Raw genomic sequence first — 17,997 nt, 5'->3', positions numbered from 1 at the left:
AGCTATTCATCTGCCTTGCTCTGCTTGAGGAGTTTCATTCAGACTTCCTTATCAGCTTTACTGACAGCCCTCTTCTCAATCTCATGTTCACCTTCACTTTCTAAAAGACAGGGCTGCAAATCAGATTGCATTAATGGAAAATCCATGGCCTTAGAAAAACAAAACAAAACAGCTTTTTTACTATTGACAGAATGATTGGGTGAAGTGAATGCTAGTGAGATATGCTGCTGTTTGTGTTATATTTTCCTCATTATGAAATGCAGGTACGGAACTCTATAATAGAATTTCAGTGTTCTCTTTTGTTGTTTAAAGTCCCTGTTGACTACGAATTTCAGCAGAATAGTGGTTTGACATGGACAGCTCCATTCTCCCCACATCCAGTTTCTTAACTTACCCAAATTGTTAGAGGTCTTCCAGTAGATGTTCTAATTAAAGAAAAGTGATCAAAGATATTTAAATTTATACCAAGAGATATGACCTACTTCAGTGACTACAGCCACATTCCATCATACGAGGGCCACTTTTGTTGGTTGTTAATCCTGATATGTTTCTTCACAAAGAACTGTTTCCTGCAAGCTTTTTCATTTATTACCTGAAAGGCTTGTTATATATGTTTATATCTGTTTATTTTAATTAGTTAGCATTAACATATTTCCCTTTCCCATTTGCCTTCTACTTTTTAATGCACAACCCACACAAGGCAAATATTGCAAATGTTTCACCATTTCTCATAACCTAAGCATCCAGACACACCTTGGTAATTGTCACTTATATCCAACTGTCAGAACCTCTGATTGTGACTGTAATTACATTTCTATACATTTGCTGAAAAAGAATAGTAGCAGTCATGGTGGTAATAGTGGTAATGGTAGAAGGAGGAAAAGGAGGATGTAGAAGAAGAAAACAACAGCAACCAACTTGGGAAGATGTTGACAGAGAAGCCTGCATATGCTCTTTTCCTGTCTACCAAGCCAAGAAAAAATGTATTTTTTTTCTAGCCAAGAGGTTACTTAATTAATCTTCTGAAAAGAATTCCATCTTTATGGTTAGGACATACTAAGAAACAACTATGGATTCTAGAGTTCTTTGAACTACAAATATTTATAGAACTTGCAATTCAAGCATGAGAAAGATAATTTTGAAGTAGAATTTGACCTCTTTATGCTTATTATCCTGTTAATCAACAAATTGCTGTTAAGGTTTATGTAGGCTGTCCTCAAAAACAATTCCTAGGAAATGTTTCAGTTTTTTTAGAGTAGTTGTTATATACTTAAGCCTTTTAAACACTTTGTACATGATGGATAGAAGGATGGAAGAATATCTATTTGTTTTTCAGATAATAAATAATTCTAAATCACATATGCATGATAGGTTGGGATGTCATTTTGTCCTGGCTGCAGTCACAAGATTTTTTTTCTTTTTTTGCATGGAGGGGTTGTTTTGTGTGCTATAAGAAAGTGCAGCCAAACTGTTTTTATTCATGAATGCCCTTCTTTGTTCTCTCTCTCTCTCTCTCTCTCTCTCTCTCTCTCTCTCTTTCTCTCTCTCCCTCCCTCCCTCTCTCCTTCCCTCTCTCTCCCTCTCTCTCTCTCCCCCTCTTCCCCTCCCTCCCCCCTCCCTCTCCCTCCCCCTCCCCCCCCCTCTCTCTCTCTCTCTCTCTCTCTCGGACTTAAAGTAACTGTGAACCAAAAAGAGACTAATTTCATTTACAGCCAGAATTTGCTTATCACACTGAGACCTCTCAAGTATTATTCTCTGGTGAAGCTTTAAAGCAAACATCCAGGTAATCATGTATTAATGGAGAACAGAGCACATTTAACAGAATGATGTCATTAAATATTTGCACAGCCAAGCCTCGCTTTATATTAACAAAGGTGTATGGAGTGGTACTGCTGTACATGACTAACTCATGGGAAAAGAGGCTTCATGGGGAGCGCATTAGCAAAAGCAGAGAGGAACTTCACATTATGAAATACGCTTCACATATATATGATTTATCTCCATCAAGCAAATAGTCCCGAAGATTCTGTTTCTATTGACAATGTACAACCACTTGAATAGTGGTTGCTATTTTGTTGGAAATTTACAGAAATGTGAACTATTTAGAGAAGCTTTCAACAACAGACATATCATAACTAATTCATTTTGATACTATTTCTATTCTTTTTGCTATTTTTTTACGTTGTTACTTAACAGAGATAGCTTTGGTTTATGTTTGTTCATATCAAAGGCTATTTTAATGCATAGATTCAAGCAAAAAAAAAGTACATATGAAGTAATCTTGCTCTATGTACCTAATCAGAAAAATGAGTATTTTTAAGAAGTTTGAAAGAGAGCATGGACTTGGGTTTTTTAGGACTATAAACATATCAGATTTTCATAAATACAAGCCAGCTCACAAATTAAAATACCACAGCACCGATCCTGAATTAATTTAACTTCAGAATCTTTCTTCTGAAGACTATGAATGAAAATTAAATTGGTGCTTTGCGAATTATAGTCATGAACTCTTTATTAAGGATGGATCCATAATTACAAATATAATCTATTTCTGCACACATAAAAGTGACCATGGGGTTTATATCACACAGCACTATTTTATAAAATAATCTCTAGATGCAAGTACCTCAGTGATGGGATTCAAATATGTGAACAACCGCTTCTCTGTGTGGATGGCGCTTCTGGAAGTCCTTTCTGGGCCTGGGCAACAAAAAATTAGCTACCAGTTCTACCAAACTGGTGCGAACTTGCTTAATCCCACCACTGAAGTACCTGTTTGTATAAAGTATAAGCCTATGTCTAAATTTATTTGAGTTATGTTGATATCGTAGTTTAAAAATCATAAAGTTTATATCTTTGCAGAAAATCAAGAGAAGGGAGAAATGTTGGCATAATCTCTTGGAGTGTTTCATTCAGCTGTTTTAACTAACAAAACTCTGAAACTGGTTTATAAATATCATGTGGAATGGTTCATAGCTTTGAATGGTTGCTAAACTATAGTGAGGACTACTTGTATACCAAGAGTCAGGCTGCACCATTGTTACAAAAATGTCCATTATCCTACTTTACATTGCTATTCAAATATTGAGCTCCATCTTTAACAATATATTGTTTTTATATTTTTCAAATTACAGTGAATAAACTTTCTTTTATCAGATGATTAAGCACAGGCACTAGTGTAACAAATTTAATTCTGGCCTTACCAATCTGCCATGCTTCTACATTTCAAAAGCCACTGCTATAGAATATGTTTGGACCCCACCCACCTATGTAATTAATTCTTTAAGCATTGTGTATTTCTTACTGTTAATTGGTGCAATGTTGAAGGTTCCTAAAGGGTTATTGGGATGAGTATTTCTGCATTTTATCATCTTCCAAAATCAAATAGAAATATGCGTGCAAAATATCTGAACAGATTACAAGGTTATGAATGTGACATACTGTGCTAACTAAAATAATAAGTTGGTCACAAGACACTATCCTCTAGATATCTATAATTATTCAATTGCAATTTTTTATGCCACATTTCATAATCAAAATGAAGTTAGTTTAGTAGCTGCATGATGATATATTGTAGTTATCAAAAATATATCGGGAAAATTGAATTATTTTGCATGGAACATAACCTGGACTTTATACAATTTAACAAGCAGTGGAAAGAAACCTGTCTCTTGTTGGATGAGATGGGGTGGAGGATAGACCTATATAATTGCAGAATTTTCCTCAATATTTGTTTGTCATCAGTGGCAAAGCAGATACATATTCTACAAGATCTTTTTCTGAACACAAAAGGCTAATTTTGCCAGTATGAAGTTACCCTCTTGCCAATACACTAAAGCTTCACTCTACTAAGCCTTTTTAAGCACCATTGGGATGTCACCAAGAGCATTGTGTTAATCATGACAGTAAAATTAAACCTTAATACTTTTTATTGAAACTAGATAAAAGTTATGACATTGAAACTGTATACTGATAGCTTTAATCTTATCATTAAGATACAGGACCAAATTCAGAGGTTATAAAGGGCTGCAAGTGGTTGTAAGACCTTAGAGCATTTTAACAGCATATTGTTTGTGAAAGCCACTTTGTTAAACAACATCCCTGGTGTCACTATTTCTAATTTCCATATCAGATGTACTCTGTCAACAAATAAATCCTGTGGCTGTTGACTGATGTCCTTGCTGAACTGTAAGGCGATTTTGACTGCAGGAGACATATTTTAGTGAAAAGAAGAATAAATGCACATCTTGGTTAAAAGTTGTAGCCTCTGAAAGATATAAGTAACCCATTGCTCTCTATCCATAGAGACTTTTATATACCTGAAAACTAAAGGACATGATCTCAATTTTCTCTAGGCACTGACATTCTTAAGTAGCCCAGCATCTTAGACTTGGGGCTTTGATTTCTGGAGGTTCCTGGCACAAACTATTGTCATTGCTAGAATCCTGGGAGATAAAGGACATAGTTGGGGAAGATTATAGACACATTCATTTTGAAATCTCTCTTATAATCTCTTTTTCCCATAATATCAACTTTCTCAGAACAGAAGTTTTGGAAAACATACCATGGCCTAGGAATATACCAGGTTAGGTAGTGCCAAGCCATCTTATATTTCCAATTTGGGCCCAGGCTTTAGTATTTCCAATGTATAAATGTATTTGCCAAATCTAAAAGGAAGCCATAAGGCTAGTTTGGCTAGTTAAAGTATTAGGCTAGAGATTATGAGTTTTAGTTTTGGTTTAGGTATGAAGCCATCTGGGTGTATTGAGCTACTTTTTCTAGTCCTAGGAAAGAGGTAATGGCAATCCACTTTAGCAGGTTTGCCAAGCAAAGCGCAGAGACCTGTCCATGCAATCTCCAGAAATCATCCATGATTCAAAGGTATTAAAAAAGAAAAAAAAATAAACATAAAGGAAGCCATCATACTATTTATAATCATGGTTACTATTCATGTGCCAAACCATGGCTGGTCTGTGAGGCCATTTTAAATACAACATCTTCATGGTATAATTTTGATGAGATCATCAATAATGGTGCAAATGACACCATAAATCCTGCAGATATAATTATGTGCCAGTCTAGATGAAACTAGTCACCCCTGAATAAAAACTACCCTGAATACTTGCTTGAATAGAAAGCCAGAATATAAATTGAATATATAAATAATAAATAAACTGCCATAGGGTGGTGCTTTTAATCAGCCACACTTGAAAAAGCTGGAGAATTAACCTACTAGAATTTGTGATCATTTGTTTCGTTGGAAATAAGGAGGAGGAAGAAGAAAGGAGAAACAGAAAAGCTGTTAGAATGCACTTTATTTTCAAATCTTAGGTTCATCTAAAGAAGAAATATTTATCCTTTTTAACCTATTATTTGCTATAGAAACTAATTTAATGTATTATACAGCCTGGAATAGCCATAGCAGACTTTCCTCTACCTACCTTCATTTGTGTGGCTTTCTATAATTTTCAAATGTAAAATGCTTAAGAAATGAAGCCATATAAGCCACAGAGGCCTAGGAGCAGATTTTGTTTTGTATGAGGTACCTGCCCAGATATTTTGGAATAAAAATTCTGGTGAGGCTGAGAACTTGTTTCCCTAATTTGCAGAGCACGGCTAAAACACCTAATAGTAAGTTTGTGCAACCATTTGGTGTAGGATATTGCTAGACTGAAGCTCCCAATATCCCTGTCTCTTGGTCATGTTGCATGAAGCCGCTACAAGTTGTATTCAGCAACTGATAGCACACATTCCCTACCCCTAGACTGGGTACAATATGTTTATTAAATGTAGCCCATGTAGTTATTTCCAGCACAAACAGTATTTTCCCCCTTATCATATTAAGGTTAGAGTAAAAGTAAGGTTGAACTCAAGAGTTTTAGGAGTCAAAGGCACTCCTGTAGCCTTTGTTCATCCATTCTATGTCAAGGAAATGACTCAAGTAACAAGTAGATTGTTAAAAGAGATTGCAATACATTTTCTGCTTCTCATTTCTCTTCTTTTTTTTTTTTTACCACAACAGCAGTGCTATAAAGTCACAAAAATATATGTAGTATAGTTATTTCCACATACAATTCTTTCATAACAGAGTTTCTCCAAGGAGAATGTATGTTAGATTGTGAAGGCATCTGGAAAAAAGAAATGTCACTAATTTGTGTGAAGTATTAATAAGGTAAAATTGTGATAAAATAGTTTCAGATAGCTCAAAGTCATTTGCATTTGCCACACTGGGAGATAGAAATAATGCTTCTTACATATTGTTTTCAGATGTCCAGAGTGCTTTGTATGCATCATCTTGTTGTAATATGTTTAGCCCAATTTTGCTTTTGAGCTATGTGGTAGAGAACATACTGCAAACAGCTCCAAATTTTATCTCTGGCATTTCCATGTTTTGCTGGCAAAGATTCCTGTCTGAAATCTTTTGAGCCACTGCCAACATAACTGAACCTCAGTTTGACCAATGGTCTGCCTTGATATAAAGCATTTTCCTGTGCTCCTTGATCTGCAGTGGCTTTTAATGCTTCCTCCCTACTTTACCTTCTCACTGATTTGAATAAGGAAGCTTACAAGCAAGGATTAGGATTTGTTTATGTAAGGATTCAAGACAATTAGTAAGCTTAAGAAAAAGAGATTGTAAAGTCTGTCCAATTGGCTAGCTTCTAATCCCCACTAAATTCTGATGTTATTGGCACTGGCTGATGGACCTCTGCTCATTTCTATACTTCCCACTATGAATTATCTAGAAACGAACAGAACCTATATGTTTTTAACTTCATTTATATATGCTTGGTGGCATCTATTTGTGCTACCATTGGAACAAATATATATGTCAATGTTTTGATAGCAGTTATTTTAAAATAATAATCGAAAATTTGCTCCAAATTGCCATTCGTCTTCCCCCGGTTTTCTGTCTTGTAGTTTGAACTCTAATTCAGTTGAAAATCCCTGGGAAATATGAATCATGGAAACAATTAAAAGGGACTGGAGGATGCAATTTAGAAAGGGAAACAAAGATAGGAGAAAGTTTTATTTATCCATTTCCCTTACTTTAAACTGTCTTCAAAAGGTTTCATGTTAGTTACACAGTTTAAAAGCTCACCAACTAATAATATCAATAAATCTCTCCCCCCCCCTAAATTAAACAATGATAAAAATTCCAGAATATTCCTGGACTAAATATAATAAAACTTTATTAGGAAACCTGAATAGTACTTAAAAGTTGCTTGCACTTAAAAGTTAGTAATGATGGCGCCAGATAAATGTTCCTAGGAAGAGTATTCCAGAGCTAGCAGGCGATGTTAAGGATGGAAAAGAAGTTCCCCTGCACATTTCAGAGAGAACAAATCAAAGCAAGGACTTTAAAAAGTTTGGATCAGTGACCTGAGTAAAATTCATTAAAATATCTGTATTATTCTCAGAATATAAAACATATATTTTGAAAATGTAGACCCAAATGGAGCATTTTTTTTTGAAAATATGGATAGTATTCTGTGAGTATATATATATATATATATATATATATATATATATATATATATATATATATATATATATACCATTGATTGAAAGCTCGTGTGGGATTAGGATTATGGTGCTAGACTAGAATTAGAGAGACTCAGTTTTTAGTACTCACTTGGGCACATAATCCATCATAGTGACTGATTTCACAATTGCTCTTTTTCAGGCCTAACTGAAAAAAAAATAATAATCCCAAACCCTCCATACAGTATATTATCAATTTGTATTGGATCACTCTGCTTCATTACAGTTCATAAATGAAGAAGCTGTCCTTCTGCAATAGACTGATGTGTGCTTATAACATATCACATATGCTTAGCATATATATGTTTATAAAAGATGTTAGGGAATATTTCTAAGGATAGTTACATATATCTATGTATTCAGAGATTCATAAATTCAGAAAAATTATGTACTGTATAACAACTAAGGTGGATTTACCAACTTTTTTTAAATTGCAAATGTTGAAAATGTGTTTTGCAAACATTTTCAATATTGACAATATTGAACACATGGCCACATGTTATTCACCATAGAACATATTTTACACATTTAGCTTTTGAAAATACCATCAGAATAGGGTCACTGGGAGATCCTGATTTGTAGCTTCCTTATTATTTAATTATTTAATTTAATTATTTCCTATATTGTTACTTCTCTGTTCTGGTCATCTCTCAGAGGTGGCGGTCATCTCTCAAAGGTGGCGGTCACCACCATACAATTGACCACCCACCCAGTGATGGGATTCAGATATGTGAACAACTGGTTCTCTGTGTGGATGCTACTTCCGGAAGTTCATTCTGAGCCTGGGCAACAAAAAATTAGCTACCAGTTCTGCCGAAGTGATGCGAACCGGCTGAATCCCACCACTGCACCCAGTCTTTTGTAAGTGTCTTTAATATTACTCATGTATAAAAGAAATTGAGCTTATTTTATCCAGTTAGGCCAGATATATCAAACTCGCGACATCACATGACATCGCACAATGTATCAGGAGAGTTTTGCCATTGCTGGCTATGCGGTTGGCGCAGCTTCCGGGTGACGTGTCTGGCCCGCGTCTGGCAGTTTGGCACCCCTGAGATAGGCCAACCATATCGACCTTCTTGATCAAATGGATGTTCTAATCATTTCCAAAATTGTTCTTATATTTTTAAATTACCATTGAATCATTTATATATATTTGTGTTTTATGTAAAAGATAAGGAAAATCTTCCTGTTATCCTGTATACATAATGACCTGTTCCAGCTCACCATTCGGTGTAATATTTATCAAACATAAACTCTGGCTTTCTTTTTCTATGTCACTGGAAAAGCTTCACTGATCTAGTTTTTAAAACTGCCAACTTAACAATGTCATCATAGATTGCCCCTAGTTGCTTGAATAAAGTGAGAAATGATGCCCTGAGATTTTTTTTTAATGGTTAGCTTTCTGAAATTTGCTAGCTGACTCATTTCCTGAATCTTAACAGCTTTCTGCAAAAGCAATTAAATTTCCCAAGTCAGATGAAGCCTATAATAAGCATAGCAGCAGCTTGAGCAGTCTGAAATAAGAAAGCTAGTACAGATATTATTCTTCGCTCAGCAGCACTTGCTGCTGACACCAGTATTAAGTGTTACTCAGTTGGATGAAAAAAAAGTATAAGTTGGAGCAATAGTAGAAGGTCAGTGCATTTGAAGTAGAACTTCAATGATCATAATTTGTAGCATCCCTTAATATTACATATGCAAAATCTTACTTTTCTCCTCTTTGCTATGGAACATATTGTTGAGCAGTTTTGTGTGACTTCCAGTAACTACTCTTTCAGTGTTGATTCTTAGCAGTCTTCTCCTCATAGATGTTCTGATCCTTATACTTGTGCAGCTTTCATTTTTGTGAAAAGTGCAGATCCATGCTTGTTCTGCTACTATAGTTTCTCTTTGTTTCTTCTTCATTAAATATGGGTGAAACAGAAAGAGGCAAGGTAGAGGATCTCTGCAGAATTTACTGCTGCTGAAGGGAGAAACAAAAAATACAGTCATTACAGAAAAAGGAATAAGAACTCCCTATTCCAGGCCTCTTCCACTTAATACCATAAGTAAAGCATGGGAGCTACATATAACACAGCAATGATTATGGTAAGAGCAATGCCATTGCAAATGGCAATGGTGGCCAGAGCCTAAGAAGAAATTCATTAGTAGCAGGCAGAAGAATGGTTTGAAAGGCTTTCAATAGTCACATTGAATTTGTGGGCCATGCTATCCCAATGGAATCCTAGTCAGAATAGAGCTTTACTTCTGCCAGGAGGTGATTGTGTCACTTCATTTCTGCAGTCTTAACATAGATTTGGGTGTCCTTTTTTTTTCCTGAAATCATACAGCACAGTCCTAAATTCAATCATGGCATGTTTCGACAGAATCTGAACTACCTCTTGTGACTGACGGATGATTTAAAAGCCGAAACATGAGAACAAAAGAGATATTCCATAGCGTCATGAGAAATGAAAGAAAAGAAAACATTTCTGACTATTAAAAAAGGTGCCACCTTTCATAGATCAAATGGAACTGGTTGTACTTGAATGGCTGAATCATGTAAGAAATCCCAGGATTTAAACTGAAGGTGATCCCAAGTCAACCAGTTTGAAACTAAACCCAACTAAGTCATATAGTCTTATGCTTCAGCAATAGTGTGTTACCAAAACTCATTCCCTACTTTTGAGAAATTATTTGCTTGCACAGAAGAAACATTGCTTTGACTCTTTAGAATATATTGGGCGAATTTTACTTAAAAATTGCAATGAGGCAGTAGGAGAGAAAAATGTAAAACATTCTGAATGGGTATTGTTTGCATGTAACATCGTAATGCATGTTTTGTCATTTTGGCGGACAGGAATTCTAGGGAGGGAGAGAAAGCGCAAAGGAAGGAAATTTATCTTCCTGATCCTCCCCCATTCCCTTCCCTCCCTCTCTCCCTCCTTCCTATGGTTCAAAATGGACATCTTGGACACAATATTTCTTAATTAAGCAGTATTATGTTTCAGTGAATTTATTCCAACAATAGATATATATCAAGATTAAATCAAATTTCCTTAGCAAATCAGAAGAATTACTAGAATTATGTAGAAATTGTTTTTTTTCCTCTCTATATAGATTTAATAGTAAAATAGTTCTTGATGTTATCAAATATCTTTTAATTTATTGGGACTCTAAGGCAAAGATTATAGAATACACACCAACAATAACTATTAAATGAAAGGCAGCTGTTTTTACTTGGCTACTTGGTACACTGAACTGAATTCTATAGGTCGCAAATAACAACTCAAAGGAAGTTGTTATTTATAACAACTCATTTTATTTTTTCCCTTTTGGCTGCTAAGAAGCTATATTGCTCTTATGGCATTGCACTGAAAAATTAGCTGGAACCAGAAAAATGTAATTTTTACCAGTCTCTTATTAATTCACTATACAATCTGTGCCCTATTGTGTCATAGTTTCAGAGATATTTCCATACATAAACAGAAAAACAGAATGACCACTGATAGGTTAAAAAAAAACAGTGGAAGCAGTAGCAACTTCTGATTTTCTGTTACATGCCCACTGAATTTCATTATGGGAACCTGGCAGAAAGTAACAGAAACCTACCTTCTTTTCCTTCCTTCCTTCCTTCCTTCCTTCCTTCCTTCCTTCCTTCCTTCCTTCCTTCCTTCCTTCCTTCCTTCCTTCCTTCCTTCCTTCCTAGAAGCTTGAAGGGAAAAAGACAGTGGGAAAGCTAGCAGGCAAGAAAGTGACCACTGCTGGGTCGCGGATGGACAGAAAGGGTATGCAGGGTTGTGATTCTGGAATGATAGGTGAATGCATATGAGAGGTTGCTATGTGGGTTGGGAAGAGTTGTGTGTATGTGTCAGAGATGCCACAAAGTTTTCAGAAAGTACACAGGTAGCATAGGTTGGGAATGATACATGAGAGATACTGTGTGGATCAGGTAAGGTGCATGGTGGGACAGCAAAAATTGTGTGGGGGGGATGGCATGGGTCAGGAAAGATGTGTAAAAGTTTCTTCCATGTTCCTCCTTCCTTCCTTTGTCTTCCTTTCCTTTCCCTTCTCTTTCTCCAGATAAGTAGCTGCTTATGGGTGGGGGAGGGACTGAAGGATTGGGATATTGGCTGGGAAGCTATCAGGGAATGTTGAAAATTAATATCACGCAACTGCTGCAGAAGCACAGCAGGAGCCAGTGGCACTGAAGCAGCCACAATGTTTTCAAATGCCATTCCCTCGGAAGTCATAGGTCCTGGATTTGGACACATTTGGTAAGATAGTTCATATGAGGATCCTTGGTTCAAAAATTGTTTCCCTGTGATGCATCATTTTGCCCTGTTAAAAATCATGTTAAGAGTTTTAGGAATATATAGAATATGTTAAAATATTCCCCCAAATTATATATATATGCTACCAGTGAACTAGGAAATAAAAGACATAGAATTCAAGATGAGATGAAGGGTTGTCATGGTTCCGACAGATGAATCTCTTCAAAAGAAGTTTGAGGCATTGTTTTCCTTAAAGAATCTTTTATTCGAGAAACAAAGTATCGGCACATATAGTTGAAGCCAAAAACTGAATTCCTCTCCCCGGGCACAAAGTAGCAAAGCACAATTCCCTCCTCCAATTAACAGTCATAAATCACATTCCCCAATTAACCTGAAGCACAGGCTTTCTCCCCAGCTCTCCAGCCCACCAAATCTCTATCAACTCTGGACCTAATAACCTTGGATTCCCATGGCTGAGTTATTATTGTTATGACTAGCTGGATTCTCATCCTCATTCTCTCTCACCCAGCATCAACGAACTCTAAAAGGAATGGAGAAAAAATGGCTACATTTCCATCTGTTGTCAAAGCAGGAACATCCGATGTTAGCAGCATTGACAGGGGTAGTGAAAGAAGATCCTATAATTTTGTTTGAGGAAGAAGTTAGTGACTTTTGGGTCAAAAGAGCCTGGCCTGAGATGGCTTCTCAAAAAATCCTTGATGAGTTTTTGTATCCAAAATTGCTATATATTTACTGAGGGAGGTCATGGTGTAGGAAAACAAATAATCGAGTTGTATAATTAACACCCAGTAAATCTATTGAGAGACAAAAAACAAAAAAACCCTAAAACACCAAAACCCTCTTTGCTTAGGGGTGGCAGATGTGAGTGTGTTATAATTTGAGAATCTGTAAAAAGAGAGAGGAAAAAACAGATACTACTGATATTGTTTTAAAAAAATCATCAAACTAAAATTCAGCAACACAGTGCCAAAGAAGTTTTGATCTTTAAAATGATAATAATAATATATTGTCATTTTTGTCTTCAGACAATTGAGAGCAAGTAGGTTACTTGATACTTTTTTCTCATTTTCATATGCTATATTATTTCTGACAGTTATGCATGGCATTTTCAAAACAAAGATATAGACACTTAAACCTTTGGGAGACAAAGTAGCTTTCATGTCATGTTTATGAAACAGAGCTCACCCAAAATATGTATAGTACCTCTCTATATCTTCATGTAAATACATCTTTGTTTAAAATATATCAGTTCTAATCATCTTTTAAATACTGCTGTATTTGAGATCTCTTTAAAAAAGACATATTTTTAATGCTAGCCTTCTTCAGCTACAAATTCATTGTAACATTTGTTTTTTGATTACTTGCTTTAATTGTGCACTATTGTTTTTAATGACTGTTTAATCCCCATGTGATATATCCCAGTGTCTATTGTTCAAATGCCTTCGCTTACTTTCTTAGAGTCACTGGGAAAGTATATGCTTTCTTATATGCTTCCCATATACTACATTGGCTCAAGAGACGCATATTGTTACACAGAATCATATCTGTGTATAACTGTATTTGAAACTGAAGTCATTGTGTTGATGTGACTGCCCTGAGAGGCAACAGAATCCCAACAAATGGCCTACAGTGTAGCCTAGAGTAAAGTGCATTGTTTTATTGGAAAAAAGATTTTGTGTGTAATAAAATTATATGCTGGAAGAGATCAGGGAGTCTGCACAGGTGTTAGGGTTTTGTTTTTCTTTGATTTAGTACTTCCATTATGAAATCCTGAAGACAATTATATTTTCACAATAACCTTGTCATGACAGTGTGTGATCTGAATAAAAAAATTGTTTCCCCTTGGCCCCGTTCACTCTCTGTGTCTTTCAAACAGAAGGAACTAATTAAGGCAAAGCTAAGGGAATTGAATTCAAAGTTTGCATTGCTCATGTGACCTAATCTTTTTACAATGGCATCTTTTGCAATCTGTATAAGAATACATCTTTCTTAAGCCATGGAAGGATGCCATTCACGCACTGTCTTCTCCAGAAAATCCTCCCAAGAAAAAGAAAAGAAGAAGAAAAATGTCTTGAATGTTCAATAAAGATTTCAGGAAGTTGGGATCTATGCAGCTTTGCTTTTTATCACTTTGTTAACATGCAAAAATACTGTATAATAACTTACGTTTGTTTCATTTGAAAGACCTTAGCTGTTTTTCTATGTCAGAAAAAGAGAAGGAGGGGGACCTTTCAAAGAATAAGATTAAATTGTGGCATAAAAGTCTGTTAAGATGTAAAGAAATGTTGAATTAATGTAGTGGATTAGCAAATAGAGAAAGATGCCAAGAAGTGGGATTCATGAATAAAGAAAATGAAGATATTGTGCATTTGATTTTGTGATTTTCCACAGTTAAAATAAAACTGCTGCATGAGAGAGAGAGAGAGAGAGAGAGAGAGAGAGAGAGAGAGAGAGAGAGAGAGTGTTTCAGAGAGTTTTTTTGGGTGCTAAAAAAATAATGAACTGGGATTAATATAGAGGAAAAAGCAAAATGCTTTCCAAAGGATAGGTATGTGAGTTCTCTTGAGCCAGAAAGAATAATGTTGGACCCAGCCCTTTCAAAACACTTGGACTGAAATACAGCAGGCAAAGCTCCAAAGTGACTTAAGGGCTCTTGTCACAAATGAGCTTGAATGTGTTTCTGCTTAAATTAGTCTATAATGTGCATGAAAAACCTATGTTTGGTAAAATATACATTCTGTTGAAAAATGGCTTTGTTCCATTTTTCTTTTTTTGATTAACATGATCTGCATGTATTATAGTGTGAGAAGCAGCAGTTCCTATGTGAAAATGGATACATTCCTTGCACCATTTTTGTTCAGATCTTTTTAAGCATATTAAGTGCAAGGAAGATGTTTTGAGGAAAGAGCAAGAAGTTAGTAAACAGGATTCAGATTTCTAGTGTTTCCATCTTCAAATTACTTCCCTTTTAGATTTCCTATTTGGTTTCTGTCATTTTTTTAAAAAAATTGAGTATCAAACTGCCTATATGGAAATGTTATGCTGCAGACTTCAAAACCACAATGTTCAAATGTAGAAAATACATTTTTGGTCTGAATATAGAATTTTAATATATGCAGTCACTTCAGTTACATATTTTTGTACAAAAAATAACAGACACTCTATTTAAAACTTTTGAAAAAACAGTTCAGTAAAATATATATAATATTATAATGTGCTCAAGATATAGATATGGACTACATTATACTATTTACAGTAATAAATTTTATTTTCCAAGAGAATCATTAGGCACATAAAAATACTGTAGTCATTGGATGTGGTCAAGTGGATTTGTTTTGAAATTGAATTCCATGATGGATAACATTTTCTTTTTAATCTCACAATGTTTAATCTATCATATTTACATCTTATGTTTTCTAGACTATGTCTTATGTTTTCTATAGGTTATGTCCAGAATATGAACTATTTTGACTCTGGATATAACTTTCTTTTGCCTTATATGTGCATGTCTCAGAGACATTTAGTTTCCCCTATTGGAAACAATTCTTGTTCAATAGGAGGCATTTTATGTTTTTCTGTGCAATTGGATAAGAAATGGGATGCTGATAATACTATTTTCTGCAAATGTTAACAGTTAGCCAAAATCCAGCATTGCTTTTTTTTTTAACTTTATTAAGTTTTAAAAATTTAAAATTAACAGAAAATTAATAATCAAGAGAATGAATAGAAGTCAGAATATATAGAGAAAAGGCAGATAGAGGTGCAATAAAATATAAAACAGAAACAAAAATGCACACAAATAATAACTTCAACTTCTTTGCAGCAGATATAAATAAAACTTGAATTCAACTCTTGCTCTACAATTACAATGTCACATCTATTTTGAATAAACTACAAATTTTTTAATACCAAAATCCATATGTCATAATTTCATTTCTTTTCTGCAAAAAGTCCAGAAGAGGCTTCCAATTGATATTAAATTTTGCCAATGTCTTTTGTATAATCAGAACAGTTAATATTGCCATCTCTGCCAGCTCCATCAGAAATGACAAGCAGTCTTCCATTGTAGGTATTGTCAAATATTTCCATTGTTGGGCACATAGAAATCTTGCTGCCATTATCACATATAAGAACAAAATACTGTGCAATTTTTCCATAATTTGGTCCACCGTCCTTAACAAAAATGTCTCTGGTCTCAATTATACATTAACCTTCAAATTTTTCTTTGTTATTCTATGTGTTTCAGTCCAATGATTTTTAGATTTTAGCTAAGATATCTCTTCTTGGTATATAAAATAAAATACTCTATGACTATTGGAAACATAGCCAAAATTCATCTTGCAACTTGAACACTATTTAATTATGTAATAATTAAAGCAAGCAGAAATCTTAAGTCTCTAGAGTTGTCTGTTTTATGTTACTTTAGTCCAATGAACATCAAAGTAAACAAATACAATATATTATTTTTATGGATGTTGCATCAAACTTTGTAAAGTTATACTCCTTAAAGAGATTCTATAAATGGCTTTCTTAATAAAGTTGAAGTGACTTGCTCTTTTATAAATGTTGCAAGGGAGTGCTGAGAAAATTCTGGAATCAAATCCCTAGAGAGGAATTTAAAGTTCCCCTTGGTAGTGAAATTTACTTAATGTAAAACAATCAAGAGAAGATATGATAAGATGAGAAAGCACTAGGAGCAAAACTGAAAGTATATATTGATTGTTATAGAAACACAGGAATAAGAATTGATTAAAGACAAGTTTAGCCAGGGGAGGCAACATTGGTGTATTAAGGCATTGGTGTGACTCCAGATACCTCCCTTGAGATCTGACATTTATTTATTATATGGCTACCTATCCCTTATAATGACTCTAGGTTGCTGATTTGATTTTTTTAAAAAGACTGGAAATAATGGGAAATGGGCATGTTACAGAACAAAGCACTAGCTTCTTAGCTTCATGTTGATTTTCAGGAATACCTTTCAGCTCACTAAGGCTCCATCTTGGGAGGCTACTCATTTTATATTAAAAGGGTGTGTATGACTGGCTTACTCATTGTTTTGTGCATGACACCTCTTCCATAACAGCCATTTCCTGGTCATGCCTATCATAATTCGACCTTTTTGAATTGAAAAAGATCATTGATACCTGGACCAGATGGTAAAGTTAAAAACACTAAAGTGAGCTATAAATATTGGCAAACATCTACTCTTCTTTTGATCTTTGCCATTTATAAAAACCTCACAGATAGCTTTCTCTGTTTTCATTGGCCTTTAGTGTTGAATAATTTTTTATTTTTAATTTCTGCCTATAATTGTTTTTAAATACACATTTGTGGGCTAAAACATTTTCTTAAAGTATCTTCATTCTACGCAAAGAACAAAATGAGATTTTTTTTTCCAACCAGATTTCTACACATATAGGATTATAGTTCTAATTCTAAGCCTACTTGTTCAAAAGGCTTTCATTGGATTTAAAATTGTATCTCCCAGTTGAGCAACTTGCAATCAAGAATACGATAACTAGTTCATTACTTGGCTGGTAATTATTCATTTCCTTTTGAAAATGTCTGTGGATCCTCATATGAATAAATAAAAGAACAATTTATTATCCAGCTAATCTTTTTTCCCCTTTCACTTCTCTAAGCGTGCAAGATTGGATACCACAAAGCCTTCTCAACAGATGTTGCCTGTGCCAAGTGCCCACCTCACAGTTTCTCCATCTGGGAAGGTTCCACTTCTTGCACCTGTGATCCAGGCTTTTTCCGAGCAGAAAACGATGCTGCCTCCATGCCCTGTACTCGTAAGTCAGATGCTTTCATTTATTAATTTTCCTCTCTTTCTTTTTCTGCTGTTTCAATAATTTATACATAGAACACTCCCCAGTGATGAACATCTTCCTATGAACGATGTCTTGTTGGTGACAGGAACATTCAGTAACAATTCCCTTTTAAACAAGTCAACACAGCATGTCAGCACCAGGTTCTCTCTCCTGGCACACATCAGAAAATGAAGTTTGCAATTAAGTTACAATATGTAGGTCAACAGTAAGAACAGGAGCTCCAGCATTTTCCCTCCACTTTTTTTTATAACTCCAGTACCTGTACTGTACAAGGTTGCATAATGAGGAGCAATTGTAGGCTTACAGATCTTACTTGAAATAGAAAATGGAGATAGTGG

The 17,997-nt window shown here is 35.0% G+C and overlaps 1 protein-coding gene across 1 annotated transcript in view; it reads left to right on the top strand.

Moving 5' to 3' along the window:
• EPHA4 (EPH receptor A4) overlaps nt 1-17,997 on the top strand; it is a 185,525-nt gene that overhangs the window by 49,670 nt on the left and 117,858 nt on the right. Inside the window, exon 4 of the mRNA XM_039342469.1 lies at nt 17,465-17,620. Within this exon, the coding sequence (XP_039198403.1) occupies nt 17,465-17,620 (156 nt within the window). The remainder of the gene's footprint in view (nt 1-17,464; nt 17,621-17,997) is intronic.

The sequence above is a fragment of the Crotalus tigris genome, unplaced genomic scaffold (genome assembly GCF_016545835.1).
Source record: "Crotalus tigris isolate CLP2741 ecotype Arizona unplaced genomic scaffold, ASM1654583v1 scf7180000017792.2578787, whole genome shotgun sequence".
NCBI classification, from domain to species: Eukaryota; Metazoa; Chordata; class Lepidosauria; order Squamata; family Viperidae; genus Crotalus; species Crotalus tigris.
Note: the sequence above shows the minus strand (reverse complement) of the source record. Positions and strands in the feature narration are given on the sequence as shown.